Source organism: Bombyx mandarina, chromosome 01 (genome assembly GCF_030267445.1).
Source record: "Bombyx mandarina strain Sakado chromosome 01, ASM3026744v2".
NCBI classification, from domain to species: Eukaryota; Metazoa; Arthropoda; class Insecta; order Lepidoptera; family Bombycidae; genus Bombyx; species Bombyx mandarina.
This window is the reverse complement of record NC_143208.1, coordinates 19,736,523-19,747,341: the sequence shown is the minus strand read 5'-3', so window position 1 is coordinate 19,747,341 and position 10,819 is coordinate 19,736,523. Positions and strand designations below refer to the sequence as shown.

The 10,819-nt window shown below is 36.4% G+C and overlaps 1 protein-coding gene across 1 annotated transcript in view; it reads left to right on the top strand.

Moving 5' to 3' along the window:
• Positions 1 to 358: 358 nt before the first annotated feature.
• The window catches only part of Awh (LIM/homeobox protein arrowhead), a 67,075-nt gene continuing 56,614 nt past the window's right edge, over positions 359 to 10,819 (top strand). Inside the window, exon 1 of the mRNA XM_028171024.2 lies at positions 359 to 542. Within this exon, the coding sequence (XP_028026825.1) occupies positions 537 to 542 (6 nt within the window). The 5' untranslated portion in view covers positions 359 to 536. The remainder of the gene's footprint in view (positions 543 to 10,819) is intronic.

The following is a 10,819-nucleotide window of genomic DNA, read 5'->3' as shown; positions in this document are numbered from 1 at the left end:
TGACGCCGTTCCAAAACAACGACAGCACAATAATACTGACAACTAAAAGCTGTACTTCGATCCACCTATTCAAAAGCCCCCACTAACCGAGTGACGGACGTCGGACAATTTAATAATTTGATAAAACTCTACACGAACTGTCCTTATAATTGGGCCCCGACATCGATACGCAAAAACGTGGTATCTGGCTAAAAGAGCACCTATAATTCTGGCAGGGATTTTGCCACACGACCTCGTACATAGACGGTGTGGACTATAAGCCCCCTGACCACGCCTTCGTAGATTTCGATCGTCCAATAGCTGGTTCGGGTGCAGCCGGGGCCTGTTTTGAGCAACGCCTCGACCTCTGTAAAAACTTAGTCGAAACACAGCGTTCGCCGAGTGAAGCCGCGTGGCCGTCCGTATATCCGAATGTTAGATCTAGTGTTCTAATGGACGGGGTGTTTGAACGGAGAAACTTAGTGCAGAGCCGATGTTGATGTTGTTTTGTTTTGTGGGCTGAAGTAAACGGCAAAGTGTTGGGCGTTAAGCTGGAAATGAAGGCAAGTTTCTACTAATTCAATATTTTGCGGTTACTCGCTTCGTTTGTTGAGCAATCTGCTGTTGAAGAACGTGTCACGTTTGTGTTCCTTGATCTTCGAATTTTGTGTTTTCCCTGAATTATGCCTTCCCTCTAAATATGTTTAAAGACCAATCACAATTATTCATTACTTTTAATAAATTTTTCAAGCACACTTAAGTATTTCTGTTATTATCTAACATTACAAATCGAAACATAGATGAAAGGTATTGAGGATCACAATAGTGGCAACACTATTGAAAACTATTTTTAATATCTATTACCACCGATATTTTCAATTTGTTAATGAATAAAATCTGCTGAATGTGTTTGATAGGCGCAGAATCGTATTAAAAAAGTGTTCTTTTTTGTCAAATATATGTTTGCAAATATTTAAATTTGGATTATAGTAAAAAACACATAAAACTCTAAATGTTCTGTTACTATTAGTTGTACGAATATTTTAAACAGTACAAATCATAAAATGAAATGATATATTGACCAAGTTTTTCCCTTTGAAACAATAACATAAAAATATGAAACTACAACATAATTAGATGAGTATTTAAAGCAGAATACGGCGTAGGTACTTCATTCTTCACGAGGCGTGTAATTTTCGTACACTCCGAATTTAAATTAGAATTGTTTAAATAAATTAGATCCTCCATACATATAAACGAGATATTAAGATTTTATAGTTTATTACTAAATACTGCCCTCCGGTTACGCGAAATCCTTTCTGTTTGTACCCATGGAGGAGGACGCATCTCATACAAACAATTAAATTTATAAAAAGCCGAAGTTTTTCTTTATTCTCGTTCATAAAGTTTAGTTGAGGCGTTTATTTTTATTTTTATCCATATTGTTCCATGTTGTTTGGCAACATTTTGTCTAAGCCGCCAAATTTTAAATATTAAATTGACACAACATTAGCTTCACATTTCACAATAAAGAAGAGAAATTACTTACTTCAAAGACAACAAGTTTACGAATTACACAAGTACTCTGTCAGTGAGACCAATTTGAATAAATAATAAAAAACAGCAAGCTAAATATATGATCGTGTCATGCCTGTTAGATATCTTCACATTGCACATTCCATTAAAATTTGAACATTGAAGGTTCAAAAAATATTCAATAAGACACATGCATATTTTTTACAAACATGGCGAAGATTGTTTATGCATTCAAAAATCGATAGGAAATGTAAAGTTAAATGACAGAAGGAAGCAAAAGGAAAAGAAACCTTAAGCTTAAGTACAGAAAGGAGATAGTTGCCTTTTGTTGTATTTAAATCCGGCTTTTATAGTTCGAAGCTAGATCGAGTTAGGGTTGAATAAATTCGCATTACAATGTGGTAACCTTCGTGCATTGAACCTAGATTATTACACTGTTGCCTGCTAACTCAAAGAAGGTTTATGGTGGATTCTATTTTTCTCTGTTAGATTTTATAACTATAACAACTGGAAGCGTACAACGAGTCCTTTTTATAATCTTATAAATACAACCAAACGGCCGTGTCAAGCTCACAATTAATAGATGAGTTCATTTATTCGTTTTAATTAATAATAATTGGTGATGAAGGAAATCTGGATATGTATATTTGTAGTCGATCATTTGTTAGTAATGGTACTAGTAGACCAAACCAGGCCTTTTGTAAGACGGACTTCAGATTAGTATGATAAGAGTCCTGTTAGTTGTATTTTTCATGTCGTATATAATATATAAGTATATCGTGTTCGCCTGTCAGAGTTGATGATTTCGCTACAATCGCTAAAATAAATAACATAAAGTTTATTTCGTGTTCTTACTGCTGGTAGTAACTTGCTCATTTATGATCATGTTTTTTTCATCCCTAATCATCTTTTATCACAGTCACAATGAAAGATGATAAAAATGTGAACATACTGATCACCTTTGTCTGTATAGCTTTGCATTAAAAGGTAGCGTATTTATTTACTAAAGTATTATAGATTAAATGAAAAAATTATGAAATAAACATATCCCTTTTCATCACAAATACCTACGTGTTTTTGCTAATATACTGTATGCGGAATTGTGACTGACTCTATTTTAATTTAAAATATTATGTCGTATGTAATATAAAGGTTCTAGATTTTGATTCCGAAAGAAACCAACAGTATTTTGAGGTTTGGAAGTTATTTAAAAAATACCTTTTTATTATCTCAACAAATAAGAAGGCTTAAGATCTAAGGGCAGACAAAAATTTAAGAAAATAAAACACTAATTTATGAACGCGTTGATTGGTGAACCAATAAAACTTAACAATAATTAGTGTCATATGCCACTACAGTCGTAGCCTCCGTGAATTTTTTATAAATACTTTCTACAGTTTCTCTCATTGGTGTTAGTTTACACACATACGAACACCCAATTGATATCACAACGTGAATGAATCTTTCCTTTAGCTAATTATAAGGCGGGTAAGAATATATATCTTCTCATTCGTCTACCAGTCTACCCGTCTCTTAGAAATACGCTATAATTTTACGTGTGACGTCATTAATATCGATGTTTCGTCAACTTATTGAATTAAAGCCAAATCGTTTTTGGGTGTGTACAACATTCTAGATAACCTTCTGATGACATCTTTAAGGATCACATTAAGAAAAGCGAGCGTCGTTTATTATCGTTAAAGATAATTATTTGTGTGGGAAACATTGGTAATTTTATTATAAAGAAATGTAACAGCTATTTGAAAGATATCTTTCTGTAATTTTACGTTTCTTATAATATGCTTATCCGGTAAGCTGAGTTTTATGTCGTTGAAGCATAAAATCAGTCGGATGCTTGATTTTTTTTTATTAAATTTTTTCATAAAGTTTATTTGTTAAGACGCATTGAATAGGAATTTCATTTGCGAAAACAAGATAAGTAGTTTAGGAGCTTATTATAAGATAACAAACTAAAATATCCTAATTTATTACTTTGTTCGTTTTATAACTATGTTTGTAGGTACGTATCTATATGCTCTACAGGTTTTTTTTTCTTTTCTACCTAATCTCAGGAGGTATTCCAGCTTTACCGGTTTGATAGGCGAACTCACAGGGCTCAGCCTGAGAGAATTTGCTAACACTAGCCCTAGCAAGAGCAGCATGCTGAATCTACAACAGGTTTGGAATCGCGATCCACTGAGATGTTCCGGCGGGAAACGCAACGGGTTGTGTCTGTGGTTTAGATTTAATTCTTTAACGCGTTTGCATCTAATTACTTTTTTCCTGTTTATGTTGATAGCCTTGAGAGGCTATTTCAGCTTCGCCCTAACGTTTGTAGGTGAGCTCACGGGGCTCAAACCGGAGTGTTGCTAACACTGACTCTAGCAAGAGCAGTGCTTCGCAGAATCTACCACCGGATCGGAAACGTGACCCATTGAGAAGATCCGACGAGAAACTCAGCGGGCTGTGTCTATGGGTTAATTCGCTCGTCGAGCCCTTCATCGCAAGCGAACGGTTCGACGAGGACGGTGACCGGTGCTTGGAGTGCCTAAAAGAACCGAGAGTAGATCTTGAAGATAGATTGTGAAGGCCACAGAATGCTCTGTCTCCGTCTGTAATAAAACGTTGTATGACTTTAGTATGAAATATTATATAATATTATTGTTAAAACTACTCATATGTAATTGTTTGTTGTACTACTACTGGTGGTAGGCACCTCCACTCTACCTATTTCTGTCGTGAAGCAGTAATGCGTTTCGGTTTGAATGGTGGGGCAGCCGTTGTATCCCAAGGTGGGTGGCGGCATTTACGTTGTAGATGTGTATGGGCCCCGGAAACCACCTGACATCACTTGTGCTGTGAGTTCGTCCACGTATCTTAGCAATAAAAAATAATAAAAAACTGCACCGAAAATTGTTTCAGAAATGTTAAAAATAATTATACCAAGTTTCAAATCAATCGTTTTATAGGACCGAAGAGAACACGGACGTTGTCCGTTCATAGTTTAGTTTCAATATGAAAGACATCAACGATCATCTAATAAATAATATTTTAACCAATATAAAATAAGAATAAGGTGCGTTTCCAGAGGTCTTTTTTGCCACGCACCATCCGGCTACGGAATAAGCTCCCCTCCACGGTGTTTCCCGAGCGCTATGACATGTCCGCTTTCAAGAGACGCTTGTGGAGAGTATTAAGCGGTAGGCAGCGGCTTGGCTCTGCCCCTGGCATTGCTGAAGTATATGGGTGACGGTAACCACTCACCATCAGGTGGGTCGTATGCTCGTCTGCCTACAAGGGCAATAATAAAAAAGGTATTTCTCAGCTCCAATCAAATGTTTTTCTAATTGTCTTTTATCCCACAAAACTGTAACATATTTAGGTTTAACAAAAAAGGCGTGCGGCTTAGTCATAGTTTTACGGTAAGCACTCGTTTGAACCGAGTCAGAACTCATTTTATTACATAACAAAAAAAGTATAAAATCAAGTTGTGAAACTTATAATTTTGCGTAGATCAGTGGTAGCATATTTTTCGAAAGTCGACTCGATAAATATTAACGTTATGTCTGTATCTACCGCTTGGCAGCCTCGCGTTCCAATTCGAAGGGTGGTACAACAGCTATTCCTTTATATTTTACATACATTTATTTAGCAAGCCTTTCGAGTATGTCTCATATTTTTACTGGTGGAAGATGCCGCCAACCGGTCTATTTCTGTCATGAAACTGTAATGCGTTTCGGTTCGAAAGGTGGAGCAGCCATTGTACTATGAAACTGAGACTTACGAATCATGACTTAAGGTTTACGTTGTTGATGTCTGTGGGCTCCAGCCTTAGCACCAGGTGAGCTGTGAGCTCGTCCACCCAACTAAGCAATAAAAAACTCTCATTTAAGCGTAACGAAAAATGCCCTTGTCAATGTCATTAAGATTTGACAAAATATAGTTAATTATAATGCCTATTTTCTGCTCAACAGGCCTTTAAATCGCCAAGGAGTCATGGTGATGCTGTAAAAAACATAAACCTGAGTTCGCTTTTGCTTTCAATTCGTATTTTCTTCTTGTCATAAAATGAACAATATACATACGTATGATCGTCGCGATGCTAAGCGGCAGGGGCTCATAGACACCGCGACGCGATTCCGCCACACACCTTAAGGTATTGCCATGAAGCTCTCGTGAGGGCTGCTTACAATTAAATAACGTTTCTGTGACACTTCAAACGAGAGCGTATTGCTGTTTCCGTGCCCCCGCTCCCAGTAATTGTCAAAACATAAACGTTCGCGTTTTATTCTTTCATATGTTGACATACCTATGTCAACGTAGAAGTCGCATGTGGTGGTAGGAGTCCTCTTGTGAGTCCGCGCGGGTGGGTACCACCACCCTGCCCATTTCTGCCGTGAAGCAGTAATGCGTTTCGGTTTGAAGAGTGGGGCAGCCGTTGTGAATATACTTGAGACCTTAGAACTTATATCTCAAGGTGGGTGGCGCATTTACGTTGTGGATGTCTATGGGCTCTAGTAACCTCTTAACATCAGGTGGGCTGTGAGCTCGTCCACCCATCTAAGCAATAAAAAAAAGGTGGACAGAAACGTATTTCAACCGAGGGTCCGCATCACAGCCTGGCACATCATTAGATACGTGTGCACGAGGGCTTTACAAAGTAAATAATAGGTTTTTTTTTTTTTAAGCAAATAAATATTATTTTTTTCAGGTCTTAGCTGCTATTTCTCAGAGATCTATGCGCAGTAGTAGTAGTAGTAGTCTAGCGGTAATATTGTACTCCTTTCGCTAATTCCAATCGCGATTTCGAATCGATCCATAAGCCGTCCGTCCATTTCCACTCAGGGTTTAAGCCAGGCAGGCGGTCTGTTGTAAAATTCTAATTCGACTGACCACAGCTAGTAACCAACACGGATAAACTTTATATCGATCGAACGACTACCTCCAGTAGACTCCAGCATATTCATCAGCCCCAAGACAGGAATTCTTCTAATAAGTGCCTGGATTACCATTACATCGTCATCACATTACTATAATTCCAAATATATTTATGAAATAAAGATACTATTTCAACTGTAATAAAACGAAGTAGAACCTGTCGAAGAAATAAATTAAAAAAGCTTTACGTTAACTTTTGGTCATTTGAAATACAAACTGTGAGTATTTCGGGGTCCTTGTATACAAGGGACTAAAAGTTTCAAGTTAAATTGCACTATAATCCTGAGGTATCGGTACAGTATATCGCCTATTAACAGGTTTACTGCTCGTTATATTGGAATTTAATGAAATAACTGAGAATGGCATTACGCTGCAACATATTCAAATCGATTTGAGCTGCGAACTAATGTATTATAGCAATACAGAATTAACGAAGGGCAATATTATATAACATTTAGAATACTGGACGTATTTCGATTTGTTCAATGAAACATGTTTCACGTGTCTTGGCACGAGGGCGGCGCTTTGTAGGCTAAAGTGTAGTCGCGGGCGCCCCGCCGAGCCGCGCCGCCTCGCTGCCACATTGCTCGTATTCTCGTCTTACAAAACGATTTCATAATTCAGAGCTTGCGAATTACATTTATTTGGTGTATTTGAGGACTGTCACGTGACGCAGACACGATTAAAACCTTTTCAATTTCGTTTAGTATCCCGACTTAAATACAACATTTTCTTACATAATATTAACGAGATTAAAATATATAATTTTTTCGTATATTTCACAGAACAGTTTTTTCAGTTACATGAAAAACTAGCTGCAGATTATGGTTATAATGGTTGTAGAGACGAGTTTATTGGACATTATGTAAACACGCTTGTTTGATTTTGTGTTATCAGTCTATAATACTTGTAGTATCTAGAATTATCTACACCTCTTTTAATTGTTATTGTAAAAGGCAACTAAGAGGTTCTCTGGAGAACAGGTGGCTATATTCTCTATGTATTAAACCAGCGCACTGCGATAGGCTCTACCTGTAGTTACTGGTGGTGGCACTAATTCTGAGCCCACCATGCTGCCTATTCCTGCCACGATGCAATAATCCGTTCCGGTTTGAGAGAGTCCTTAAGAAATGCAATTAAGATTTCGTCCCCATGCTTCATTTTGTGATGCCTATGGACTAGGAATACATCCATCCAACAATGGAACAAATATCAAATAATGTAGAGTGAAGTTGCCATTACGTCAATTGGATCATCGAGCTGTGGCCTGATACCAAAGAGACGGACCGCCCGCGCCGGATCGCGCGACTTTGTGGCACAACTATTCCGAATCACGGTATCTTATTGCTATTTGATTTTTATCGCTCTAAATTATGAACTTCACTTAGCATTTTTACGATTGCTGCTCATTGAATTAACAAAACATATTTTGTGTCGTAAATTATAAATTATTTAAACATCTGACGTTCAGCAAATATTTTACGACATTTATAGTTATAGGGATAGGAAACATTTCCTACGCGTGTTTATTACTAGAACCATTTTATTAGAAGCAATAACTGGAGAAATTTACGTTATCTTTACATTTTATTGTTTTTTTTTTGTGTTTAAATGGTTTTACAAAACGGTTATAATACTATATTGTTAAGGTTAATGGTTAGTGGTCATTTAATATGATCCAAATTAGATGTGTATTCTACCACTTAAGAGATTATAAACGTTTTGTTTTTGTAAACTCAGGATTAATCTTTTGAGACGGACGGGCCATGCTTTCATTATGCGATTACATCAATATTCTAACCTATTGGAACATCGACGTTGCAAAAATTATTTGTATTATTTATAGGTCTTTCTATTGAAGAAAGCATATTGAATCTTCTTTCTTCAATACAAACGGCATTTTGCAATGCGCAAATTTTATAAATTTGCTTAATGACTTGTGGTAGAACGGCTGGTGAACCCGCCCGGGTAGGTACCAGCACCCGACTATTTCTAACCCGAGGCAGTATGGCGTTCCGGTTTCAAAGATTGGACAGGCGTTATATTGCGTCGTGCACTTGAGACTTCGTTCTGTGTCTGAAGAATTGCGCATCAAGAAGATCGTGAGCTCGCCCTGGATGGTTATAGAAAAAAACAAGCATTTATTTACGTCATCTGTTACCGTTTTATAGGCAGGCGAATATTGTGATTCTTTGACCATCATTCTTTGTTCATTCAGGTAAATGAAAACCAACATCAGTAAATAAATTAGAAGTTTTCTAAGACGGATATTATACTCAGTTCGTTTTACTAAATTTTGTTGACGAATGCAACATGTAACAACGAGTGTTGTACTTACAGTTTCTTCCATCAACAAACATTTTTATTAGACCGCCGTGGACCGCTCTTAAACTTTCTAAAAAAACCGTGCACCGCTAACAATGTTTCACATTTACATTATGAATACAACAAAAATCATACATATTCATTTAATACACCGAAAATAAACCAAATACACACACTCTGCATACACAAAACGTATTCCTTTTTTTTACTACTCGCATGGATAAATTCACTTATTTTTAAATCTGTTTATCACCTATTCTGAAACTAGACTTCCCTGTACTATAGGCATTAGTGACTGATAATTATCTTAATATAGTTATATATATATGATACATTGAGAAACCTAGAAAATATAGTGCTCGTCGCACGAGTGTCCGAAGTGGAAATCGAAACCACGACCCTCATCCTAGCCGTGGAGAGAACAGCAGCACGGGATCACTCATACATTTATGACAATTAGAATATTTTAAATATCGATCGGTTTCAATGAAAATAATATGATTCCACTTACTAGGAAAAGTCGACTCTAGCGATAAATCAGATCACTTCTTCTAGAAATTATCATGCATAAAACAAACACACACACAAAAAAGACAATTAACAAGCCCGTTCGACTGTTAAGCTTGAGTACTCGTGAGCGCGTTTCCGATTATGGATATAATTTGTACGTACTGTATTATGACTTCGCAGAATAAATATCCATGGAGGCAGCCAACTTCGAATCAACCTTTTAACCAAAATTTTGGCATTCCTCACATATTAATAAAAATCAAATTAAAATAATATAAAATCTAGGTAATTAAATTCTTTGTTTTAAACAATGAACAACAATGGCGAAAAACTTATAAATCATAACGTAGGTTAATTAAAATTAAATCGTAAAATACTGAAATAGTAATTAGAAACGAAATAAAAATCTCATTAACGTTTTGTAAAGTATAAAACTAAAAATAGTCTCAATTTTTTTTTGCCATACGGAATATACATACGGAAAGGTTTACACTACCCGATTCACTGAATGCCAAGCGGTTATTAGAACTCACAAAACATAAGCTATTTTCTTAATAGGGTGTCAATCATGAATAAATAACTAAATATAAATACGATAAAATATGAAAAAATCTGTGTGTTATTAATTATGCTTTAACGTTTTGACGAATTCTTATGAAACAATAAAAATGTCTATTTCATTACCAAGATAAGAAGTATTTTAGTACCCAATCAAAGTATTAATCCATTTTCTGACACAAAATGTACGATCTCTCGTTTTGAATGTCCATAGGCGGATAAAAAGGACCACTGCACATACGAGACCATAAACACATGCCGTAATATTCGCAACAGTGTAACCGATGAGTGAATTCTTCACAATATGTATAATATCCATCACGAGTCGGCCACTAAAATGTTTTATGGCTTCGTAAAATTCGATTTTGCGATGATAATAAATGAAAGCGGCATGGTTTTCTTTATTACCTACGAATACGAGCAGATGGTTTGTGTGTAGTGAACTCTGAAAGTTAAATTCCACAAATTACCTATCGGTATTACGAATTATGCTATTTAGCAAAAATGAACGCATGAGTCCCCGAATCACCTGGGGATAAAAATTAGAAGTATTATAGAGAACGTTAGTTACTTGTAGAATTCTAAAATAAAAGAAAATTAAGTAAATTCGTAAAAACATTTCCTGTTTATCGCAGTGAATGTTAACAAATGATTTACTGCTTATCTTTTTTCTTGGACAGCGTCTAAGAATTTAAGATAATAAACAAAATCTCAGACTAACAGCATTTATTTTTTCCCACCCCTTCATTTCGTTCAAGTTGAATTTCCCACATTATGACGCAGTTCGCACGTATGATAGTCTACAACAAAAGGGGCCCATCGGCTACCGTGTCCACGTCAACTGGTGACAGACCAAAAGGGATAATAAGAGGCTACAGTGACGGCAGAGCGCGAGGTCGCAGCACACTGTTTATTGAATAAACAAGAGAAGAGCGCGGCTCCGTGTCTTTGTGCTGCGATGACGGGTGGCATT